The sequence below is a fragment of the Calcarisporiella thermophila genome (genome assembly GCF_041956535.1).
Source record: "Calcarisporiella thermophila strain CBS 279.70 unplaced genomic scaffold VTP21scaffold_32, whole genome shotgun sequence".
Lineage (NCBI taxonomy): Eukaryota > Fungi > Calcarisporiellomycota > Calcarisporiellomycetes > Calcarisporiellales > Calcarisporiellaceae > Calcarisporiella > Calcarisporiella thermophila.
Genome location: NW_027192222.1, coordinates 209,019 through 232,948, shown reverse-complemented (window position 1 = coordinate 232,948; position 23,930 = coordinate 209,019). Strand labels below are relative to the sequence as shown.

General features: G+C 43.5%; 14 protein-coding genes across 14 annotated transcripts; 13 read left to right on the top strand and 1 right to left on the bottom strand.

Moving 5' to 3' along the window:
• Window positions 1-355: 355 nt before the first annotated feature.
• Window positions 356-2,061, top strand: VTP21DRAFT_7763 (uncharacterized protein; the record flags this gene model as incomplete). Its single annotated transcript, XM_069398540.1, has 7 exons — window positions 356-511; window positions 564-652; window positions 710-794; window positions 852-912; window positions 983-1,079; window positions 1,141-1,243; window positions 1,330-2,061. 7 exons carry the CDS (start codon window positions 356-358, stop codon window positions 2,059-2,061), a joined length of 1,323 nt encoding a protein of 440 aa, XP_069246332.1.
• Window positions 2,062-2,831: 770 nt separating this feature from the next.
• On the top strand, window positions 2,832-3,422 carry VTP21DRAFT_7762 (uncharacterized protein; the record flags this gene model as incomplete). The annotated part of the gene is made up of 1 exon (XM_069398539.1): window positions 2,832-3,422. The coding sequence occupies one exon, from the start codon at window positions 2,832-2,834 to the stop codon at window positions 3,420-3,422; it is 591 nt and encodes a 196-aa protein (XP_069246331.1).
• Window positions 3,423-4,957: 1,535 nt separating this feature from the next.
• VTP21DRAFT_7761 (uncharacterized protein) lies at window positions 4,958-5,548 on the top strand (the record flags this gene model as incomplete). The annotated part of the gene is made up of 1 exon (XM_069398538.1): window positions 4,958-5,548. The coding sequence occupies one exon, from the start codon at window positions 4,958-4,960 to the stop codon at window positions 5,546-5,548; it is 591 nt and encodes a 196-aa protein (XP_069246330.1).
• A 1,421-nt stretch (window positions 5,549-6,969) lies between these two features.
• Window positions 6,970-7,563, top strand: VTP21DRAFT_7760 (uncharacterized protein; the record flags this gene model as incomplete). Its single annotated transcript, XM_069398537.1, has 1 exon — window positions 6,970-7,563. One exon carries the CDS (start codon window positions 6,970-6,972, stop codon window positions 7,561-7,563), a length of 594 nt encoding a protein of 197 aa, XP_069246329.1.
• A 2,953-nt stretch (window positions 7,564-10,516) lies between these two features.
• VTP21DRAFT_7759 (uncharacterized protein) lies at window positions 10,517-10,873 on the top strand (the record flags this gene model as incomplete). Its single annotated transcript, XM_069398535.1, has 1 exon — window positions 10,517-10,873. One exon carries the CDS (start codon window positions 10,517-10,519, stop codon window positions 10,871-10,873), a length of 357 nt encoding a protein of 118 aa, XP_069246328.1.
• A 1,614-nt stretch (window positions 10,874-12,487) lies between these two features.
• On the top strand, window positions 12,488-13,075 carry VTP21DRAFT_7758 (uncharacterized protein; the record flags this gene model as incomplete). Its single annotated transcript, XM_069398534.1, has 1 exon — window positions 12,488-13,075. The coding sequence occupies one exon, from the start codon at window positions 12,488-12,490 to the stop codon at window positions 13,073-13,075; it is 588 nt and encodes a 195-aa protein (XP_069246327.1).
• Window positions 13,076-13,842: 767 nt separating this feature from the next.
• Window positions 13,843-14,430, top strand: VTP21DRAFT_7757 (uncharacterized protein; the record flags this gene model as incomplete). Its single annotated transcript, XM_069398533.1, has 1 exon — window positions 13,843-14,430. The coding sequence occupies one exon, from the start codon at window positions 13,843-13,845 to the stop codon at window positions 14,428-14,430; it is 588 nt and encodes a 195-aa protein (XP_069246326.1).
• A 758-nt stretch (window positions 14,431-15,188) lies between these two features.
• Window positions 15,189-15,779, top strand: VTP21DRAFT_7756 (uncharacterized protein; the record flags this gene model as incomplete). Its single annotated transcript, XM_069398532.1, has 1 exon — window positions 15,189-15,779. The coding sequence occupies one exon, from the start codon at window positions 15,189-15,191 to the stop codon at window positions 15,777-15,779; it is 591 nt and encodes a 196-aa protein (XP_069246325.1).
• Window positions 15,780-16,534: 755 nt separating this feature from the next.
• VTP21DRAFT_7755 (uncharacterized protein) lies at window positions 16,535-17,116 on the top strand (the record flags this gene model as incomplete). The annotated part of the gene is made up of 1 exon (XM_069398531.1): window positions 16,535-17,116. One exon carries the CDS (start codon window positions 16,535-16,537, stop codon window positions 17,114-17,116), a length of 582 nt encoding a protein of 193 aa, XP_069246324.1.
• A 754-nt stretch (window positions 17,117-17,870) lies between these two features.
• Window positions 17,871-18,200, top strand: VTP21DRAFT_7754 (uncharacterized protein; the record flags this gene model as incomplete). Its single annotated transcript, XM_069398530.1, has 1 exon — window positions 17,871-18,200. The coding sequence occupies one exon, from the start codon at window positions 17,871-17,873 to the stop codon at window positions 18,198-18,200; it is 330 nt and encodes a 109-aa protein (XP_069246323.1).
• Window positions 18,201-18,664: 464 nt separating this feature from the next.
• On the top strand, window positions 18,665-19,975 carry VTP21DRAFT_7753 (uncharacterized protein; the record flags this gene model as incomplete). Its single annotated transcript, XM_069398529.1, has 1 exon — window positions 18,665-19,975. One exon carries the CDS (start codon window positions 18,665-18,667, stop codon window positions 19,973-19,975), a length of 1,311 nt encoding a protein of 436 aa, XP_069246322.1.
• A 606-nt stretch (window positions 19,976-20,581) lies between these two features.
• VTP21DRAFT_7752 (uncharacterized protein) lies at window positions 20,582-20,914 on the top strand (the record flags this gene model as incomplete). Its single annotated transcript, XM_069398528.1, has 2 exons — window positions 20,582-20,684; window positions 20,745-20,914. 2 exons carry the CDS (start codon window positions 20,582-20,584, stop codon window positions 20,912-20,914), a joined length of 273 nt encoding a protein of 90 aa, XP_069246321.1.
• A 201-nt stretch (window positions 20,915-21,115) lies between these two features.
• Window positions 21,116-21,364, bottom strand: VTP21DRAFT_7751 (uncharacterized protein; the record flags this gene model as incomplete). The annotated part of the gene is made up of 1 exon (XM_069398527.1): window positions 21,116-21,364. One exon carries the CDS (start codon window positions 21,362-21,364, stop codon window positions 21,116-21,118), a length of 249 nt encoding a protein of 82 aa, XP_069246320.1.
• A 124-nt stretch (window positions 21,365-21,488) lies between these two features.
• VTP21DRAFT_7750 (uncharacterized protein) lies at window positions 21,489-23,504 on the top strand (the record flags this gene model as incomplete). The annotated part of the gene is made up of 1 exon (XM_069398526.1): window positions 21,489-23,504. One exon carries the CDS (start codon window positions 21,489-21,491, stop codon window positions 23,502-23,504), a length of 2,016 nt encoding a protein of 671 aa, XP_069246319.1.
• Between the last annotated feature and the right edge of the window lie 426 nt (window positions 23,505-23,930).

Genomic DNA, 23,930 nt, shown 5'->3' with positions numbered 1-23,930 from the left:
AAATTTGAGAGTCATGGTAATCTATGGTATATGCTCCTATGCTGCTATGAAGTCATTTTTTATGATAAGCGGTTATTTTACTTTTCTTTATCGTTTAGCTAGCTTCATGTTGGTTTCCATTCTTTATGCGTTCCTCTATTTTTTTTTTTTCATTTCCCCTTTCAACTACTTTTAAATTCCCATTTATTCCCTCGGAAAGAGCCAGAGTTATTGGCCAATCAACCTCAGTGAGTGCCTCCCCGCACCACAGCCTATTTAAAGTACGCAGAACGTGGCTCCCTCCTCGTGAAAATTTGGCATCTTTATAAGCCCGTGCTCTCCTTTTCCTGTGATCGACAATCAACCCTATCTCAATATGTATCGTTTTCTATTCCCGTTCATTAATAGAGCCCATCCTTCTCTTCCCATTAGAGCTTTGTCAAAGCAACTTCTACCTGCTGTTTCCGCTCTGCCAGTACAACACTTGCCTCACGTCTCCGGTTTCCGTTCGGCCTTTCACTCTTTGAGCAATGTACGTGTTCCTCATTCATTATTATTAACATTAAATATTAACGCTTTATCAGGCCACACGAGTAGACGACATCTCCTCTCAAATCAGCACATCAGCATCTAAATTACAAATCCAGTGGAATAATGAGCAAGCCAGTTTATTGTAAGGATTCCCTCGGATTAATTTATACTTTGTCATTAATCTGTAATGTCTCCTTAGTCATCATTTCTGGTTACGTGATCACTGCCGCTGTCCAGAATGCTATCATCAGGTAACCAAACAACGGCTTGTAGACACATTCAAGGTGTGGTTGCCAAATATGAGTCAAACTAGAGGCAGATTTATTAACCTAGTAATTTAGATCCCTAGGAATATCCAGCCGTCCTCAGTGACTTCGAATAAAGATGGCATTGAAGTGATTTGTGAATTTCTACTTATCAAGCGCAATCAACTTCATTTCATCCTTCTTACGCTCTTGCTGATATAACATAGGGTCCAATGACGGGCACAAGTCTTTCTACCAGTGGGACTGGCTACGTAGGCACTCCTACGATCCGCCCCTCGAAAAAGAAAAGCAAGTGCTGGAAAAGTAGGCCTAGCTACTGCTGCTTAGCATGAAATAGTATAGCAAACTAACCTACGAATTTTAGAACCATCTTTTGGGACGCAAAAATTGCAGAGAATCCCCCAACGGTTGACTATAAGAGCGTAATGTCCTCCAATGAGGGGCTCGCTCAATGGCTGGAAAACATTGTAAGCCATATTAAACATATCATTTTCTAGATGGGAAGCGTTTCGGTCCTAATAAGTTATTTTATTATTTATTATTATTTTGTCAGGTGATATACGGCTTCTCTTTCGTGGATGGAGTGCCGGCCACTCTTAAGGATACAGAGGACCTAGCACGGCGTATCTGTTTTATTCGTGAGACGCACTACGGCGGGTCTTGGGAAGTTACGGCCAACATGGAACATGGAGATACGGCATACACTAATCTCCCACTTAAAGCCCACACCGATAATACTTACTTCACGGATCCTTGCGGCCTGCAAATGTTCCATATCCTCGAGTTTAACGGTACAGGGGGCGACTCACTTCTCGTCGACGGATTTCATGCAGCACAACAGCTGAAGAGGTCAAACCCTGAAGCTTACCATACCCTTTCCACTACTCCAATTCCAGCACATTCTGCGGGTGATCCAGATACCTGCATCGTCCCAACTCCACGGGCCCTGCCGATTTTACGACACGCAGGCTCAGAGCTTTATCAAATCCGCTACAACAATGACGACCGCTCCAGCATTTCGCATCTTAGCTCCCACCAGATCGAGCGGTTCTACGAAGCGCTGTTTGCGTGGGATCGGGTGCTGCGCAATCCAGAGAATGAATTCTGGTTTCCCTTACGCCCTGGCCGTGCCGTCATATTTGATAATTGGCGAGTGTTGCACGGTCGCGCCGGGTTCACTGGCATGCGAAAGCTCTCGGGGGCCTATCTGAATTGGGATGACTTTCGCTCCCGTTGGCGCCGACTCAAGTATAGCCCTCAAGATATTGAGCAAGAATTTTTATAACGCTGCGGACGCCAAAGATTTCTCCGCTTTAGAGTTGTATGAAGCTACTTGAATCCTGTAAAATGAAAATAGACTTAGAGAAATAAAAAATACAGTTTGACAATTCCTCATAATACTGTAGACAATGCATTTTAATAATACCAAATAGATGGAATATTGCATGGAGTGAAAGGGGGAGGGTCACTCTACAAAGGAAGCTTGAGATTCATTTACTTTAGAAAACGCGCTCCTTCCATTGTTGTTGATAGGAGGAATGATGCACAGCCACAGTTGTCAGATTTCCCATTTTTAAAGCGACCGGCCCCGGCAGGTGACGGGCTGTTGATATGGATTGGTGTGGAATTGGGAGGATCTATGATAATAATAAGCTTTTTCTGATTTTCTCTTTTTTTCTTTTTCCACGCTGATGTTTTAGGTGCCGGCGTAGTTGTGACCAGTCATACTATCCCGCATTTGCGTCATGAACAACTTGTTTTGTAAGATTGCCTGAGCTGCTGTTGAATGAGCACCGCTATACTCCAATGAGTTTTGGGGCTGCGGAGCTTAATTGTGCCACAACTTACCAGCCACTTGCAGGAGGAGTTTACTTGAAAGTAGAGGCAGAAAGATGTGCATTTTGAGTTTTGGTGAGAATGTTGTAGCTTGCCTTTACAGCCCACGCGCAAGAAATTCCGTTCAGAGGAGGAGGGAAATACCAAGTTCGATCATATAAAAAGGGCAGCTGTTGCATCAGTGGTATCTCCATTACTCCATCCTCCCACCCCCGGAAAATGAAATTCCTAAGCTTGGTTTCCGTGTTTCTTACCTTCACGCTTACTTTGGGCGCACCTCACAAACGGCAGGTGGAGTCAGCAGAATATATCCTTCAGTTGATCAACACCATCCGTCAAGCCCATGGTGTGAAGACACTCCCGTGGAACGTGGATCTCGAGAAAGCTTCTCTGACACGAGCACAAATGTGCGTGGATGGTGCCCCAACACCTCCTAATACATCTTCTCTTGCATATACTGGGGCTAGCTCCTGGAAGGATGCTATCATGAAAGTCTATACCTATGGCCTCTCTCAATACGACTATAACAACCCTGACCCTCAATCGTCCGACTTGGGCTTCATTCTCTTCGTGGTGCCTAAATATAAAAGTGTAGGATGCGCGGCCACGAGTTGTAGTGGGGATAATGTTCACCAATGTCTGTTCGATTTTGAAGGGGTGCCATACCAGACCATAGATGAGTTTATCAACGACATCAAGACCAATGTTCACCCTCCCAATTCCACAATCACCCTCGACCCGACTGTGCCCACGTCAATGAAAACTAACTTCGCCCCTCCGCTGTCCTACAGTGCTCGATTTTCTTCCTGAGGCGCCTTCTTCGTCTAATCCGTTCATGCTTTATTAAACCATCTGCCTCTAGCTTATGTTATTAGTAATTATAATGTATCAATAAATCCTAGTATATTCTATAAATTTCTCGAAAGTTGCAGAGGTTTAGTAACTATCTAAATCTGTCCTCATTTCTCCACTTTTTATTATCCAAATTATAAAACGGCGATATAGCCAGCTATATACCTTCTTTATCCTGCTTTTATATTTATTAGAGTGGCTTGAAACCTACTCAAAATGGATAATTCTTTCAGACAACTAAGGCAGCCGGATTGTCAATTAGATATTCCAAATATCTCCTCGGATGGGCGGACATATCAACCTGACTACTCGCGGGACGATCCCACTTATGTGCGCTACTGTCATTAGTGTATGAAGGAAGAGAAAGAGACCCGGCTCTGTTTGATTAAGAAATGCATTCGATCATTTGAGAGAGAGATTGATATCATAACCCCCACGAGATTGTCACACAGTTAAGATAATGTGCATCTACATTGAAAATATTGCTTCCTCTTTCCAAAACTATCTTGAATAGCCAAAACAATAAAGGAAAGAATATAGCTACCATTTCTGTACGTAGAATCATTATATTTCAAGCACGCTGTAGCAACGGTTTGGAAAAAATCTTTTGATATTTGCGAAATAATAGCGATGCTAAATAAATAGCCGTTTGCTTCAATTACAATTAAGTAAACTGATGGCAGAGGAAAAGTGATAGTATGCAAAACGCAAAGAATGCACCGGTTTGTACGTGAAGTGGTCTTTGCTTCATTTGATAGGAAGATAAAGCGGGCTCAGAAACTAGTCAAAGCACTCAATCTAGAGACAAGACGTACTGACGCATATGTTACTTAATATTCATTATGAGAATGTACCTCTGCATACTTTTTTTTTCGCGGAATTATTTGAGTAATTTAGTGTTAGCTTTTGTCAAGATATATCGCTAATTAACGCAACATTATACCTCTGTAATAACACAATATTCAATATGGAAAGACTGGTAAAGTTTTCAACAACAACTGGAGAAACCCTTTATGAACCTGAGCAGCTTAACACGGCCGGGTCGGTCAATTATCTGGCCATTTCTACTGGAAATTGAACAAGTACAAGTTTGCAGAGCCGCTAGTGTTTAGGTGACGGTGTACCTGTGATCAATCATCTCATTTACATCAAGGAGAGTTTGCTTAGTAGGGTTGCACTGCAGTGCTGTTAAATTGCACCGCCCTTTGTCCAATGGGTTTTGGGGCTGCGGAGCTTAATCTTGCCACTAGTATCAGCCACCTTCTAGAGAAGCTTATTCGTGACTATAGTGCTAGTATTGCTAGAAAAAGCATAATTTGAGTTTTGGTGAGAGCGCTGAGTAACCTTAGCTTCTTTCACGGCCTCGGACACAAAATATGTCGTTCAGAGAGGGAAATGGGAGAGCGTAGCTCCGAGTGCGACCTTCTCTTATAAAAAGGGCAGCTGTCGCATCGGTAGTCTTTCCATCGCTTCTTCCTCGAACTAATCGAAAAATGAAATTCCTAGGTCTGGCCTCCGTGTTTCTTACCTTTACGCTTGCTCTGGGAGCACCTCACAAACGTCAGGCGGAGTCGCCAGAATATGTCCTTCAGTTGATCAATACTCTGCGCCAAGCACATGGTGTGAAGACACTCCCATGGAATGTGGATCTTGAGAAAGCTTCTCTGGCGAAAGCACAGCTGTGCTTGCAAAAGACTCCGACTCCCGCTGGCCTTGTTTCTCTTAATGTTAAGGGATTAAGTTCTTGGAAGGAAGCGATCACTAAAATCTACACCATGGGTCTCTCCCAGTACGACTTCAATAACCCCAACCCCCAGAGCACTGACGCGATCTTCATGCTCCTTATGGCATCCAAATATAAAGGTGTAGGATGCGCAACTACAAACTGCAGTGGCACTAATGTTCACCAGTGCCTCTTCGAATTTGAAGGAGTGCCGTACCAAAGCCTCGAGGAGTTTGTCAATGATGTCAAAGCCAATGTTCGTCCCGCCAATGCCACTCTCACCATCGACTCGATTGCGCCAAAATCCATGTTCACCAACCTCAACTCTCCGCATTCCTACAGTGCCTTCGTTTCTTTCTAAGAGGCTGCCTTTATCTAACTCATCTATGCATTTTTAAACCTATTTCTGTTTGCCTCAACCTTATGTTATTAGTGACTTTAATGAGCGAAATAAATTATAATAGATCCTGACCTATGCATTGGATAAGTTATGGTTAAGATTCTCTCTCGTAACCTGAAATAAATACACTATGGACGAAGGCGATTTTTTATTAGTAACCTTTCTGAGTTTCTTTATAGGAGATATTGGATGAGCTCTTGCTCACTATGGTTCAACCTTTTGAATCTGCCTTGTGGATTCTTGTAAGCTGTACGAGGCTGATTACAAGGAGAAGGGTAGAGTATCTACACACATCCAAACCTCAAGAATGGCATACCGAAATAGTAATGCATGCTGGCAAGACTTGATCCGAGAATTCGTGTTTGTTTCTTCCAAGAATCGGCTTCTCGTTGAATCGTTAGTTTAACTGAGTACACGCAGTTATAAGCTAAGTTAAAGGCATTACTAACTTTTTATTATCCCAGCTTACAGCCGACCGCAAAAATATAGCCACAAATTGATATACTTTGTTAAAAACTTAATTTCAGTAACCTCTTTCAGAGTAAAGTGAAAATATGTAGAGATAAAACTAAAGCTCCTACACTATTTTCAAATTTATTTACCACCCTAGACTAAAGGAGAAATGCTGGCTCACTGGGGTACTGTTTTTGAAAAAGGTGCATATGTATATTTTGCTATTTATTGAATTATGACTACATTGTAAAAAATTGTATTCTGTGTATTTATTAACTAATACTTTGCTTGCCCTCCCTTGGATGAAACCACAGTATGGATCCTCTTGGGCATGCTTACATAGAGCTTTTTGCTAAATTCCTGCTCTATTTTCTTCTACTTCTTCTCTGCTCTTTCAAAATGTTCGTCCTTATTCCTGGGCATTCTTGAATAAATACTGAGCTTTCGCTTCAAATTGCTCCAGACATGCTCTATGATGTTCAAATAGGGAGACTTCGGGGGCCATTCTAGCACGCTTATTCTATTGCTCTTCAACCAATGCAGCTCTAGGTTTATCTCTACATAATTTCACTATTCCTCTGAAAGGAGCTACTGAAAGATTGAGATTTAAACTAGGTATTTCGATTCGTGACTATGTTTTTTGCGGTTTGCTGTAATTGTGCCACATTGAACCAACCACTTGCATAGGTAGAATATTTCTTTAATTGTGCAGACAGTGTAACTGGAAGGAGTTCATTTTGAGACTTGGCGAGAGTGCGGTGAGTAACCTTGCCTCTTTTGCGGCTTAATGCTTTTGTAGACCTGTACACAAAACATATCCTTCAATAGGGGAGAGGAAGTGTGAAGCTCCGATGCGACCTTCTCTTATAAAAAAGGCAGCTATCGCACCGGTGGTCTTTCCATCTCTTCTTCCTCCAACTCATCGAAAAATGAGATTTCTAGGCTTGATCTCCGTGTTTCTTACCTTCACACTTGCTCTGAGCGCACCTCACAAACGTCAGGCGGAGTCGCCAGAATATGTCCTTCAGTTGATCAATACTCTGCGCCAAGCTCATGGTGTGAAGACACTCTCATGGAATGTGGATCTTGAGAAAGCTTCTCTGGCAAAAGCACAGCTGTGCTCGCAAGAGACCCCAGCTCCCTCTGGCCTTGTTTCTCTTAATGCTAAGGGAGCAAGCTCTTGGAAGGAAGCGATTAATAAAATCTACACCATGGGTCTCTCCCAGTACGACTTCAATAACCCCAACCCCCAGAGAAACACTGACGTGATATTCATGCTCCTTATGGCTCCTAGATATAAAAGTGTAGGATGCGCGACTACAAACTGCAGTGGCACTGATGTTCACCAGTGCCTATTCGAATTTGAAGGTGTCCAGTACCAGAGCGCTGAGGAGTTTGTCAACGATGTCAAAGCTAATGTTCACCCCGCCAATGCCACCCTCCTCATCGACTCGGTTGCGCCTAAGCCCGTGTTCGCCAACCTCAACTCTCCGCAGCCCTATGGTGCCTATATTTCCTTCTAAAAGGCTAGCTTTATATAATTCATCTATGCACTTTTAAGCCACCTCTGCCTGCCTCAATCTTATGCTATTGATGATTATAGCATATCAATAAATTCTAGTAGATCCTATAATATGTTTGGAAAAAGTTGTGGTGAAATATTCTCTTGTAACCTAGAATGCATTATATTTGCGAATGATTTTTATGAATTTTTTCTGAACTTATTTATAAGTAATCTTATATCAAGTCTTGGCTATTTATTCTCTACTTTTGAATCTGATCTACAAGCACTTGTAAATAGCACTAGATTTGTATTAAGATGCTGTTAAGATGTTCACATCTGTGCTCCACAAACTGCAAGAATGGCATGCCTCGTGAAGTCACATTACCATGCTTAATTTTATCCGAGAACTCGAGTTTGTATTCTTTTTGACTACCATCTTTCCATTAATGCGACAGTGGGGCTGAACATACACCATCCTGCGTGCTACCAGAGGAGGTATAGGCACATGGTTATGATAAGGAGAACTTTATTCTATTTTCAATATTTCATAGAGGATCAGCCAGAATTATAGAAGAATTATGATATTTGATTGTGCATTTACATTGAAATTACAATGATATTCCAAATTCGTAGCAATTTGTTAAATTTAATCGTGCATAAAAGACAGCTTTATTTTTAAACTGAATATGAAAAAATTTATAATTTCTTTTAATATATATTTTAATCAGACATAACAGCAACCACCTTCGAGGCCGCCATAACGCCTGAAATGACCTCTGTCAATACATTGGCCAAAATAGCCATAGAAATTTCCCTGCTGATTTTTACAGTTATGAAGACTGGCCCGGTACTTCCGTCTCGAACCAAAATTTTCGCAAGCCAAATGTCGCGGATCGCATGGTGCTCTTGGTTGTCGGTTATTTGGCTCGGTTGCAACGCTCGGTTGTGCTTCCGCACACTTGGATACCTCTAAGTCACAAAATCCAGACTCACATTCTGAATTAGAAGAGCACGACTGAGCCAATGCCATTGCGGGTGCTAGAATAAGTATTATATGCGCAAGTTTAATCAACATTTGTGGAGGAAGCTTTTATATCTGTATATTAGGATAGGATGTGTCTAAGGGAGGTTTTCGCTCTATATAGTGTACAGGTCGACTATCTCGAAAAAAAAGCTCTTTATATACCAATGTTTAGTATTTCTATAGTAGAACGTTTTACACACGATGACATTTAATAGGTTCACATAAATCGGAAACTGGCATATATTTTGATATGCAGTGGTAACCCGCATTTTACAACGAGACCAATTATGATGAACTAGTACAGAGATAATATGGAGTAAAAAGAAGATATCAGACCATATCTGCATAATTAAGGTCGTTTTTGAAGAAGTTTCCAGGGTCTTTTTATTTTTTTGGTCATGCATATTTCCATTCGAGGCTGGAATTCCTTCCTACAGGTTCAGCAAGCGAATTTATAGGAACACACTCGCCGGGGTATGTAATGGTCAGAGCATGAGGTTGGAAATCAAGGGAACTAGCCTCTAAATAAAATGTGACTGCAGTAACTGTGTCTGATTTTATCATGGTATTGACAAGATTCGACACAATTTCTACTAATTGATACCTTTCGGCTAGTGTTTGTTGGTAGAGCACCCACACGTGAGGTAGCAATTGATATAATGAGTAGGGATGGTTTCATGTTTGGTAGCAGCGATTAATACTATAGGTTAATAAAATTGCCACTTACTATTGGTTCATGTATTCCAATTATATAGAACTTTCTTGAATCTGGTGTATTACTGAGAGGGTGAGTAGTATAACTTGATTTAGAGCAAAATATCCTATTTCGTTTTTTTCAAATGCCATTCACCAACAGTACACAATAACGCAGTTGGAAACTAACATCAACTTTAATTGATTTATTTGACTGCTGTGCGATATTGGATAGTATTTTTCTATATTAAAATTAAGTAATTAACCAACTTAGCAGTGGTTAACCAAGTTAGCGATAATTAATAGTTATAGCTTTTAATAAATTGTTTGGTTTTTTTTTAAAACTGCATTTAATCAGCCTTTGAAAAGCCTGGCTATGAGTTGTATCAGGACGGCCCGCTTACGTCTTTTCTCATAATATGATATACTGTATTATCATTATCTTGTTATGGCTTGACTTTTATTTTGTTATTTTCTGGTGTAATATTTATGGGAAGATATATTCAATATTTGATCTGAGATTTCATATTCCTTTTGATTTTTTGTTTTTATTAAAGCACCTATCATTTCTTTTTGTTCCTCACCGATCTCTATTTTTACTAAGATCATTCGTCTACCTTACAAACCTTGCTATATGCGTTTAATATTTAGTTACGTAATAAATTAGTATTAAAGCAATCAACTTTCAATTATCCACTAGCATCGAAGTCTGTCCTCGAAACATACTAGTAATTTTACCCTCCTCACGACTCCACAATATTATTCTACCTAATATGAGAATCTTCCATGGTGGCATATCACTCTATGTACTCAAGAAAATAATAAGCCGCCCTACTGCGAAAAATTTTCTAAAGGTACGTGGCCAATTTTTTGGATACAAATTTTTAATACATTTTTACCATATAAACCAGTGCCCAATCAGCTATCTTCAAAGATAGATGATCATGCAAGAATGTTATTTTGAAAAATTAAGCATGCTTATGAAACATAAGCTTCAATCAACACCACAAACAGGTATATTGGGCCAAAAGAGTAGACTATGTTAGCCTAGTTTAAGCCTAGATCTAAAACAGTCGTATTACAGGTTATTCTTCTTTTTATTAAGTAAAATTGAACATCAAATCGAATATAAATAGGAACCCTTGTATTTCACTAAACGCAATTGTATACATTTTTTCCATCACTTTTTTTATAACAGCTACATTAATAATTACATTTCAAATTCGATTGTAATTGAATATTTATCAACTCGCTAATGTTTAAACAGTTATTGTGTATTTTTCTAATCCTTAGTACGGTTGTTGGTGTTACGATTCCTCTTAATAAGGATTCTAAAGGTGAACAAAAAGCGAGACAAGGTGATATTATTGAGATACGTCTCGATGCGTACGACGAACAAGGGCAACATTGGGTATGGAGTGCACCAAAGCATTCGGGAGCACGCGTGCTGAATCAATTATCGTCATCTTCAGACCCTAATGGTAATGCTTTTGCAAGATTCGAAGTCGAAGGGCCAGGCAAAGAGGATATTACCAGTCAAAGAGTTTGTAAGAAATCCCCTAACTGTCCAAAAGTCGCTGGGAATTGGAAAGTTACTATCGACGCCGCTTAACGTTAGCAAGAGAGGACGCGGATGTTACATATGTTACTATTGATCTTAATCTCTGTGCTACGTCATCATTTATTTGATATATATACGTACATTTGAGATTGTAATATATTATACGAAGTTAAGTCTTTCTCTCCAACTAAAAAATCCCCATCACAGCGGAAAAGTTTAGAAAAAATAAATAATTAATTAGAAAATAATCTGGATAATAAATCGCCTTGTTTATTTAGTTTTTTACGTCAAGATTAAAAATATAAAACTATATCTATAGTATCCCGCAAAAATGCTGATGAAACTAAAGTGCCCTTTAAGTCGCCCTTCTCCTTCCTTCATCCCTTGAATTATTCAGTATCAGTGATAGTTTATATCAAAACAAAATCCTAATACAATAGATTCAAATGCCTGAAGGAAGAGGATGGGGATCGTCTAGTCGTTTCAATTGACAACGAGATCCAACTCCAACTTTTGCAAGAAGCTCAAAATACACCAATCGCGGGGCATCAAGTTATAGAACGTACAAACGAGTTAATACAACGATATTACCATTGGAAGAAAATGCACTTCATGGTTCAGAGATATGTTAAGTCATGCGCAGTTTGTCAGAGGAGCAAAACCGATAATGATCGAGTGTTGGAGTTTAACCATCTTGCCGAGATAACGCGTTTAAAAGCAACTTATGCGAGTGTAATTAAAGATAAAACTAAAAATTGCTATCATCAAGCATCGTTAACGAAACCAATTGAATAAAATGGTGTTTAAATGGCAAAAACCGTGCAAAAATAAATCATCGTTTGTCTCAATAACTCACGGTAGAGAGAATGAAATAGTATGCAAAATGCTAAGAATGCGCCGGCTCGTACGTGAAGCGATCTTTGCTACAGTTGAGGAGGATAGGTAGATAAAGTGAGTAGAGAATTAACTGAAGAGCTCAATCTCAAGATAAAATGCTCTGCCACTTAGGTTATTTGTTATTTGGTAAGAGATTATACCATCGACGCAAACATTATTTCGTGGTATTACTCGAGTAATTTTAGGTTATATTATGTAAAGTTCTAGAATTATTGCCAAAATATGCAACATTATACCTCTGTAAAAATGAAGTTATCAATACGCAAAAGCTGATCGAGCTTTCAGTAACGTTTAGTGAAATCCTCTACGGACCCGAGCACCCCAGCACGATAGGGTCAGTCAACCATCTGGCCAACCTTTACTGGTATCAGAATTAGTACGAGTTAGCAGAGCCGCTATTGTTTAGGTGCTATCGTATCTGTGATCATTTATCCTATCGCCCTACTACTTCTGGATAGTCTTGTTTAAAAGAGTTGTACTGTGCTGTTGTTGAGTGCTCACCGTCCAATGAGTTTTGGGGCTGCGGAGCTTAATCATGCCACATTGAATCAAAATGCTTGCTCGAGGAATTTCTTTCCTTGACCATAGAGCTAGTGTCACTGGAAGGTGTACATTCTGAGTTTAGATGAGAGCATGGTGAGTAAATTGTTAACTTTGCAACCCTCTACACAAAACGTGTCGTTTAGAGATTCCGAGTGCAATCTTATAAAAAGGGCGGTTATCGCAACGACGGTCTATCCTCCTCTTCTTACCCCAACTCATCTAAAAATGAAACTACTAGGTTTGGCCTCCGTTTTTCTTACCATCACGCTTGCTCTGAGCGCACCTCACAAACGGCAGACCGAGTCTCCAGAATATGTCCTTCAGTTGATCAATACCATCCGCGAGGCTCATGGTGTTAAGACACTTGTGTGGAATACCGAGCTCGAGAAAGCAGCTCTAACAAAAGCAGAGAGGTGCTTGGAAAAAATTCCGAATCCCAATGGTGTGCTTTCCCTTTTTGCCAGAGGGACTGGCTCTTGGAAGGAGGCGATCACGAAACTTTACAGCATCGGCCTATCTCAGTACGACTACGATAACCCCAAACTCCACATTACTAACTCGATCTTCATGATCTTCATGGGTCCTAAACATAAAAGTGTAGGATGCGCAGCCGCGAACTGCAATAGTACTAGCATTCGCCAGTGCTTGTTCGATTCTGAAGGGGCGTACCAGAATCTCGAGGAGTTTATCAACGATATAAAGGCCAATGTCCATCCCGCCAATGCCACTCTCGCCATCGACTCGGTAGCGCCCAAGTCCATGCTTGCCAACTTCGTCTCTCCGCAATCCTATAGTGCCGACATTTCCTTCTAAGAAGCTTGTCTTTAACTAATTCAATTATGCGATTTTAAATCTTTTTCTATCCTCCTTAATCTTATGTTATTTATTGACTTTAATGAAACAAATTAATTCTAGTGAACCCTGGCTTATGCCTTGGGTTAAGAATCTCTTATGACCTGGAATAAATGCACTATAGATGTGGACGAAGTTTTTTATTCATCCTTTTTGAGTTTCTTTATAGGAGACCTTGGATGGAGTTTTGGGTATTAGGGCTCAACATTTTGAATCTGCCCTGTGGATTCTTGTAGGTGGCACTAGGCTAATCTCAAAGCGACGTATAAAATATTCACATCTACACCCGCCCAAATTTCATGAAATGCATGCCATATATGTATCATAATGTCAGGCAGACAAGATTTGCTTCGAGAACTCATATTTGTTTCTTCTATATTAACGGCTTACTCTCGATGACGTGCCAGTATGACTGAATACTCACGTTTCTATAGTCGCATTGCTATCTTTTAGTTGTCCCGGCTTAATTGTGCCACATTGTACTATTGTACCTCTTGCATGAGGAGATAATTTCCTTGAGTGTACTGCCAGTGTAACCAGAAGTAGTACTTTGAGACTTGGTGAGAGTGCGGTGAGTAACCTTACTACTTTTGCGGCTCCGTAAATAAAATATGTTGTTCAGGGGGGAGGTGAGAGGGGGGAAACTCCGAGTATGATATTCACTTATAAAAGAGCAGTTGTCGCGACAACGGTCTATCCTTCTCTTCTTTCTCCAACTCATTGATAAAATGAAATTCCTAGGCTTGATCCCCGTATTTCTTATCTTTACGCTTGCTCTGGGCGCACCTCACAAACGGCAGGCTGAGTCTCCAGAGTATGTCCTTTGGTTGATCAATTCCATTCGCGAAGCTCATGGCGTTAATACGCTCCTATGGAATACTGACCTCGAGAGAGCAGGTCTAACAAGAGCAGAGAGGTGCCTGGAAAAGATCCCATATCCCCCTCGCGTCCTTTCCATGTTTACCAAAGGTTCAAGTTCCTGGAAGGAGATGATCACGAAACTTTACAGCTTGGGTCTATCCAAGTACGATTTCAGTAACCCCAAACTCCAGAGCTCCGACTCAATCATCATGGTTCTTCTGGCGCCTAGACATAAAAGTGTAGGATGCGCAGCCGCGAACTGCAATGGCACAAGCCTTCACTATTGCTTGTTTGAACATGAAGTGGCGTACCAGAGCGCCGAGGAGTTTGTCAATGATATTAAGGCCAACGTTCGACCCGCCAACGCCACCCTCACCATTGACTCGATTACGCCCAATTCCGTGCTCACCAACCTTAGCTCTCCGCAATTCTATAATGCCTACATTTCATTTTAAGCTGCCTTTATCCGATTCATCTATGCGTTTTAAAACCTATTTCTATCTGCTTCAATCTTAAGTTATTAGTAAGTTATTAGTAATTTAATGAGCCAAATAAATTCTAATATATCTGACCTATGCCTAAGAAAGTTATGGTTTATGATTTTCATGCCATCTGGAATAAATACTCTACAGGTGAAAGCGATTTTTTTATTAAGTATCCTTCCTGAGTTTCTTTGTAGAAGACCTTGGATGAAGTCTTATCTACTATGGTTCAACCTTTTGAATTTTATCTGTGGACTCTTGTAGATGGCACTAGACTAATCACCGGGAGACCGGTGGGGTATTCGCAACCAGGCCCACCCAATTTTCAAGAATAACATACCACACTAGTATCACAATACCAGGCTGACAAGACTTGGTCTGAGAACTCGTGTTTGTTTTTTTCAGATTATCGGCTACTACGCGTCCTAAGCGAAATTAAACTTATAGCTATCTTTTTATTTCTCAAGCTTAGTTGTGCCACATTGAGCCAGCACTTTTATATATAGAGATTATTTCCTTGAATGTACTGCCAGTGTTACTAGGTGAGCATTTTGAGGATTGGCAAGAGTGCGGTGAGTAGCCTTGCTACTTTTGTGGTCCCTTACACAAAGCAAGTCTTCAAAAGGGGAGGGGGGGGGGGTGTGAAGCTTAGGCTGCGACCTTCTCTTATAAAAAGAGCAGCTGTCGCATCGGAAATCTCTCCAACTCTACTTCCTCCAACTTATCGAAGAATGAAATTCCTAGGTCTGGTCTCCGTGATTTTTACCTTCACGCTTGCTCTGGGCGCACCTCACAAACGGCAGGCGGAGACGCCAGACTATGTCCTTCAGATGGTCAATACTCTCCGTCAAGCTCATGGCGTGAAGACGCTATCATGGAACACGAAACTTGAAGTAGCAGCCCTGACAACAGCTCAGCTGTGCATGGAAAGGCCCCCGGTTCCACCTGGCATTTATTATATTAATGCTAAAGGGTCAAGTTCCTGGAAGGATGCGATCACGAGAATATACTCCTATGGTCTCTCCCAGTACAACTACAATAACCCCAACCCCCAGACTTCTGACGCTTTCTTCATGTTCCTTATGGCATCTAAATACAAAAGTGTGGGGTGCGCGGCCACAAACTGCAGTGGCACTAGTCTTCACCAGTGCTTCTTCGATTTTGAGGGGGCGCCGTACCAGAATATGGAGGAGCTTGCCAGTGAGGTCAAGGCCAGTGTTCGACCCGCCAACGCCACCCTCGCCATCGATTCGGTTGCGCCCAAATCCATGTTCACCAACTTCATCTCACCCCAATCCTACGGTGCCTTAGTCTCCTTCTAAGGAGCTGCATTTATCTAATTTATCTATGCATTTTTAATTCTATTTCTATCTTCCTCAATCATCTGTTAATATTGACTTTCGGTGACCGAAATAAATTCTAATTGACCCTGACCTATGCCATAGATAAGCTTTGATTTAGGATTCTCTTGTCATTTAGAATAAAAACATTACGGATAAGGACGATTTTTATGATGCATTCTTTCTGAGTTTTTTTATTTAAAAGGAGACCTTGAATGAAGTCTTGGCTACTATGGCTCAGCTATTTGAATTCATCCTGTGGATGCATGTAAATGGTGCTAGGCTAATTACAAGGAATCCGATAGGGTAATCGCAATTACACCCGCCCAAACTTCAAGAAAGTGTACAACCTTAATATCGCAATGCCAGCCTGGTAAGATTGGGACAACTCGCTTTAGTTTTTTCTTATCGAATTCCCATTGATGGGGCCAGTGTGACACACACTTCTTAAATGATGTCAAACTCGTAACTATCATTTCGTTGTCCCAGCTTAACTGTGCTACATTGTACTAGCCACCTGCATAAGGAAATACTTTCTTTGAAAGTGCTTTCAGTATCGTTAGGAGTGCATTTTGAGTTTTGGTAAGAGTGCGGAGAATAACCTTCTATCGCAATTCCATAACAAAACATGCTCTGAAGAGAGGGGGAGTATAGCTCCGAGTGCGGTTTTCACTTATAAAAGGACAGCTGCCAAATCGATGCACATATTATCCCTTTTACCTCCAACTCTTCAAAAAATGAAATTCCTAGGTCTGGTTTCCGTGCTTCTTACCTTCACGTTTGCTCTAGGAGCACCTCACAAACGGCAGGTGGAGACTCCAGAGTATGTCCTTCAGTTGATCAATACCATTCGCCAAGCTCATGGCGTTAAGGCACTCCCATGGAACAGGGAACTTGAGAGAGCGGCCCTTGCCCACGTCCTAACGTGCGTGAAGCCTACCCCATCTCCTTCTAATACCACTTCTCTTGTTTATTATGGGGCTCGCTCCTGGAAGAGTGCGATAACTACATTCTACACCATTGGCCTCGCCCAGTACGACTTCAATAACCCCAAAAGCTCTGACGCGAACTTCATGTTCCTTATGGCATCTAAATATAAAAGTGTAGGATGTTCGGACACGAACTGTAATGGCACGAACGTTTACCAGTGCCTGTTCGATTTTGAAGGAGAGCCATACCACACAATCAATGAGTTTGTCGACGACGTCAAGGCCAATGTTCGTCCCGCCAACTCCACCCTCACTTTCGACTCGGTTACACCCAAGTCCACGTTCACTAACTTCGCTCCGCAGTCCTTTAGTGCTTATATCTCCTCCTAAGGAGCAACCATTATCAATTCCATTCAAGCATAATAATCGATTTTTGTCCCTCTCCCCTCCCCAGATTTATGCTATTAGTGACCTTAATGAGCCAAATAAAATCTAGCTGATCTTAGTCTAGGATCTTGAGTAAGTTGTGGATTAAGCTTCTGTCGTGAGTCGGAATGCATTATGGAAAAGGTTGATTTGTTAAGATACGCCGTTTTTGAGCTTCTTTAGAGGCAATCTTCGATAAAGTCTTGGTGTCTTATATTGCATCTTCTGGACCTTGTAAATGGCAACAGCCTAGCAAGTTGATAGGGTATTCGCATCCATATTCATCCAAACTTCAAAAGGGACACCACATTGATGTCACAGTAGAGTTAAGACCGAGTACGCGTCTTTTATATAGGCTTCCAAGTGGTCGCCAGTATGACTGAATCCATACCGTCTTGATACTAGAGAGCACATAGACACATAGCTACGTTATAGAGAGGGGTGATCTACACGTGCTCTTAGGCATCCATTGATGTAGGTGAACTCTGAACTTGGTTGGCCCAACTTATTTGTACCCTTCATGCTACGTTACAAAAAAACATGGCTTCAACCTATCAACCAACAAGCCTCTCCGATTTGGAATCCATCTTGGAGCTACTGAGCTTTATTCTCGGATAAAAGAAGAATGATCCTGTCATTGTGATGAGCGATTATTTTACCTTTCAATCCATGCTCCGAATTAACTTGCCCCCATCTCCTTGTGCTAGCCGGTATAATTATGTTACTAAACTGCCTGATCGACTGCGATGAGATCTTATCGCTCCCATTCTCAGTTGAAGTGTGTGGGCCGGAAACGTTCTATAGTCTGCAGGAGAAGATCAAGAAGAAGTATAAACAGCAGTTGAAGAAGCTGGACGCCTTGGACCTTCTATTGTGGAAAATAGAGGTTCCATCGAAGGAGTATCGCACCTGCCATGATAATTTCAAACAACTGGACAAACGGAGGATGTTGCCGATAGATGAGATCTGCGAGATCTTTGCGGAAGAACCAAGAAAGAAGCACATCCACATACTCGTCGAGATATCGCAGAAATGTACAAACCGCTAATGGTCTTTCTTTTCTTCATGGCTCGTTTTCTTTTTTTTTTTTTAAATCCACATAAAACTCTCACCCTTTTACTTATTATCCCACTCTCATTAGGTGCTGGAATTAAGAGGACGATAGGTGAAGGTAGGACTCTGTCTTTAGAGCTTCATGGTTGCTAAATCAGGCTACCTCCTTTTGTCCATGCCTTATTAAGTGAAATCATATTAGCGTTTTTAGAAGAAGAAAAGGACTACAAAAAGTCGATCCGGTCAACCATTTTAACGGAGGGTCCAATGGAGCCGGGCCACACCTGGCTTGCTCTTCCCTTTGATGAATAGGACATTTTTGAAGAGGTATATACCAATATTAGTCAGCGTGGAAAATCGTATGTGATCCATGGACCATGCCAGAGTGGCAAGACCTCTTTGCTATGGGCCCTTCTCGATCAATTAAAGAAGGCGGGTTCGAACGCATTGTACCTTGATATGACCGATGTGAAAGGGGAACTCCGAGGGCAATCAAGTAGAAGGGCGGTGGTGGCAGGTTTTTTGCGATTTATGTCCTATCATCTTTTTTCCAAGCATCTCACCTGGGACGAACTGAGAAAGCGGCTCCAAGAGTTTCAACACCCCTTTTACCTTCTTATAGACGAGTTTCAAACCATCTTTGAGGACCCTCACCTTCTTAAGGTGGCCAAGGATTTTTTCCAGGCGCTTTCATCCCAATCCGTGTCCTATGTTGCTGTAGGCACTTTTCAGCTCACTCACCTGCGAGAGGGCAGTGGGGCGTTGGATACGCCGATGGATAAAGTTCTATTTCGTCCCATGCCTCTATTTTCCGTGGCTGAGATGGGCCAACTTTTCTACCTCTACAAGTGGCGCTGCAACCCAGAAGGCATTTCCGTCGATATTGAAGAAAAGATCGTCCATGAATCCCGGGGACACCCGGCTTCCTTCATGACCTTGCTCAAACTCCACCAGCACTTCCACCCCACTCCCTCCTCATGGGGCCGTGTGCTACAGCAAAATTTTCGCGAATATATGATCGGGACTCTTTCTAAAATCGAGCACCATCTGGCCAGACTGTCGGAAGAAGAAAGGGCCTATGTTCGTGAACTTCCAGCGCACCATATGAAGCCGTGGAAGCTGGATGAGGATCACCCTAATCCCGTGGAGGAACTTCTACTTAATATCGGCGTGCTCACCCCCGTTGAAGTTAAGCCGTCGTGGGTCCAGTTTACAAATGGCCTTCTCCTTCGTAATTGCATTGATGCCGTGTGGCCGAAGCTCTCCTGTTGTTTAAGAAGGAGCGACGTACAAGATCCAATCGAGCTTCTGAAGTATGGGCTCCAGTATCTAACCCGATCCACTCTCATTCGAGAACAAGCACTCACCCAGGTTGAGCTCATCAAAGCAAGATATCAGACTGGCCTCTACACCGCTTTCCAGGGATTACTTCCCAAGCCCATGGCATGTATATTCCAGGTGGGTGGTGAAGAACTCAATGAAATCGATCTAATCGTGATGGATGGAGATGAGTTATTCGCTGGTTACCAACTTGAAGTCAACAGGTTGACTGAGATCGATATAAGTCAACCCTTCTCACCGGCCAAGGTCTATGACCCCTCTTACAAGAGTCCCTTTCACCAGATCTATTTCTGTCTGGAAGACCATGGGGTTCTCTCCAAACTAGAAAGAGTGGACAGAGTGGTCGTGGTGAATATCGTGTGCACCGCTGAAAGCACTAGGTTTACTATCATTGCGCCTGATGGCAGTACTACTGATATCACCCCATGAACCCATTTCCTGATGGTTCTAGATCGCATTTCAAGTGTTCATACGTGCTCAGCACTGTTTTGTTCGTCATTTCTATAAATAGTCGCTTCAAATACGACATGATACCGATACGATTTCCCAAGTACCATGGGCAATAAACACAATCTTACAGGATTGAGGAGTCATAGTATTGGCAAGTTGATTTGCAATTGATTCACACCGCTTGGATATACACCAAGGCGCTATATCTCTGAAAGTCGACGAAGTCCAGTTTTTCTCTAATATACCATAGCAGCCAAAAAAATAACCTCAAATTTTCCTTTTTTTATTGTCCTTTTTTGATGCTATCCAATAAAGCCTCCTATAACACAAGACCAAGAGCTTTCGAAAGCATACTTTGTACTCCATTACCTGAGGCCTATTTTATCCAATCAAGCTGGCCGTCAGGTATAGGATTGACATTTTGATCGCGGGCCGACCCTCTATCGAGCGGAGTACGGGGTTGTCTTTGTTGATGGCCATCCGAAATCCATCACCATTTTTCACCTAGCGCGAAAGCTATAGAATGGGAAATGTTGCGGTGATATGAGAGGAAGAGGAGAAGCTTGAACTTAATCTGGTGCGCATATGGCTCGTGGGCCATTGAGCGGGAGAGCCGTGTTCATCAAGGACGCCGAGCTATGGCTTGATCGCTCTGTAACCACAGGCTTCTCTGGGAATCAAGTTGTTTGTGAGCCGGCGGGTTTGGATCCCAGAAGTTCCTGTTTCCTTTAGACTTTCTCTTTCCTAGCGCGGTGCTCGGTTGATTCTAAATCGAAGCGCTGCGGAAAAGAGCTCAGCCTGAACTTTAGAGTTGATGCAAAGTTTTCTCACCCATTTACGGGGAGCGCAGCGCAAGCCTGCGGCGACGGGGGCCCTCCTCTCCCTCGCGCTCTCCCAGCCCTTCGCCATGCGCCCTAGCTTTGTTATTGTTCGGAATCCACGCTGCCGCTGGTTGGCGTGGAGCCCTTGCCTCCCGCCCGGCGACGGTCGCCCAAACCCGTCAACAAGGTCCAGTCACCCGAGGCGGTTTGCCCAAAAACGAGTCGAATTAAAAATTAGAGTTTCAAACAAAAGAGCGGGGTTGACAGCGAGGCCAGGGCAGAGGATGGGTCGGAAAGCCTAGCGCAGCGCGACGAAATCGCGGCAAACAATGGGCCAGAACCGGTTGCGGCAAACAAGTTTCCTTTTCTCGCGCCGCGCACTCGTTTTGCTCAGCGTCGCTTGTTTTTTCCGCGCTTTCCCTTCCCTTTTCTGCTCCTTTGTTTTCTCCTTACCGCTTCCCAGGTTCTCCACGCGCTGTCTAGTAGAGAGGTTGGTACCCGAATGCATTCGAGCCATGGCGGCCGCAAGAATAACTCGAACGCTCATTTCCACATAGATTGCAAACACCCTCCGTTCCTTCAATCTGTATTAGTCACTGTCTCAACCCATTACATGTGCAAGTGAATTCAAACAGCCTCCTTTTTGACAAAGGATCCTTTTCATGTACATAATGGCCTCAATCACACGAATATACCCGCGGCTCGCCAGGCGGGGCGACGGCAGCTCAATATGCCAGTGCCGCCGCGCCATATGCCGCAGGTGGCGAAGAAAGTGCTTTCCCGAATGCGAGAGCGCGGTGTGCCGCGAACGGAATCCGAAACAGCGTCTTCCAGAAAAGGAAGGAGCAGCGGGACCAGAGAACGGGCGCGACATTCCGCCAGGGGAGTCGGCGAGCGGCATCGGGAAAGCGGGCGAGAGAGTAGCAGAGAGGCGGCCGCAGCTGCCGCGGCAGGAGGATGGTGAAGCGGCCGCGCGGCCGTCTAAAAATACACCGAAGCCGGCCGGGGAATCTGAGGCAAAAATGTGGATGATACGAGGGGCATTTAGGGGTGAAGTGCAGGGCGCAATGCCATTGGAGGAGAGGGGGTGGGGGGAAAAGAAGGTTGGCAGCGTGAGCAAAGCGGGGCACAAGGGAACAAGGAAAAAGAAAGCGTACGGCTCGCTCAAGAAGGATGCTCCTCGCCATTCCATGGCCTCGAAAAAGGCTCTCGCTTCCACCACAACCACAACCACCACCGCGACCACCACCACAACCGTCACCACCACCGTCGGCGCCGATGACAACCTCATCCCGGCCACCCGCCCTTTGCACACCCTCATGAGCAGCTTGTCGGTGCCAAGCACGCCCCTCGTCAGCCGCAGCAAGCGGCCCTCCATACCTCTGGAAAGTATACCAACCCTCACGATCTTCATCCCAAATACCAACATCACCAAAACCATCAGAGGCGTCATCGTGACTCCTTCATCGCCCGTCTCCGCCACAGCACGCAGACCGGCCGATGCCAACGCCAACTCAAATACGCCTAGGCCAGGCGCTGGCTCGACTCGTGGCACGAATAGTCCTGGGCTTCCCGGGATCACGCCTTCGGGCGCAGATCCCGCCTCCCCCACCACGTCACGCCAAGGGGTGTTGAGCACTTCAGCCAAGGTCAGCGGGGTGGATCCTACGACAATTTCAATGGTTCCCGGCCCTGCGACCATGGTCTCCCCACCAAGAGGCACCTCCACCTACGCCGACATGAACGTGAACGGCAACGCTTTCCAGTCGCAGCAGCCCAACATTGGCGTTATTGTGGGGGCCACCTTAGGGGCTCTCACGGCTGTAGCATTGGTAGTGGGGTTCTTCCTCTATCGCTACTACAGGCGGTACAAGCATCCTTTCCAAGAGCTGCTACTGTCTGAGAAAAGAAAGGGCTCGATGAGCTCCTCCTCCAGCTCAGCCTCTCGATTAGCCTCCCTCAACTTCCCGGCCTCTCTCCGTCTCCCGTTTGAAACAATAGGAAGAGATGCGGGCACCACCTACAACGTTGCCCCTTTGTCTGCTGGAGCTACTGCAGCTGCCGCTGCAGCTTCCAGCGGGGCCAGTGGAAATGCCTCCAACCCGAGGGGTGCCTCCCAGCCCGGCTCCATGTCGGAGAGTCCCCGGCTCCCCTCCTTCACATTCAAACCTCTCCCGCTCTCTCCACTCTCCAGCCCCACCTCCCCTGCGCGAGTCGTCTCTTCCGACACCCTCTCAAGCGGCGACTCGTACGGCACCCTCTCAGTGCTCTCAGCACTCGTGGATGCACCCTCTCCAATATACGAGTCTCTGACATCTCAGAAGCCTTTTTCAAGCATTCTACAATACCCACCCGCTGTCTCGGCCCCAAAAGACAAGCCACTGCCACCTTTGCCCTTCCATCGCCGTTCAAAGTCCCAAGAATTCGTCTCGTCTGGCCAGAATCAGGCGGCAGCCTCTTCCAGCTCTCTTGCACCCTCCAATAGCGCACCCAGCACGAATCTGCTGAGTGTCGGCGATGCTGGACAGGAGGGAAGGTCCTCGTTTCTCTCCTCATCGTCCGGGGAGGCGATCATAAAGCTGGATGGGGATTCGCCAGACTTGAGCCCCAAGGAAGGGAAAAATAAGAACGTGGTTGTATTCCCAGCCCCACCGCCCTCAAGTAGGAGCTCTCGTAACTTCTTCTGAGGAGGATAACCCGGTATTTATTCCTTTTTCTTTTTAAAGTGTTGTTTCCTAATATTAATTTATTTAAATATTTATTCCACGATTTCCTGGATGTCTCTTTAGTTTTTGTTTTTTTTTTTTCTTCTTCTTCTTCTTTTCAGCCAAGCTTACTTCTCCACTTGAATCCTTCTTGTGTTAGATGGTTATTTTTTGATTGCGAATGTTTTATTTTGTTTCTTCTTTCTTTCTAATGCCGTAGAATATAAAGATTTTCTGTTGTTTAACAATTCCCCTTCTCTACATCCTTGCATGATGGTTGTTTTTTCATAAAGGAAGAAGTAAGTCGGGATAAATGGATGACGAGAGAAAGACAGAGAGAGATATATTTTAAAATGATTGTAAAAAGTCAAATAAAGATAAAAAAGGAGGAATCGTCCAAGGTGGAAA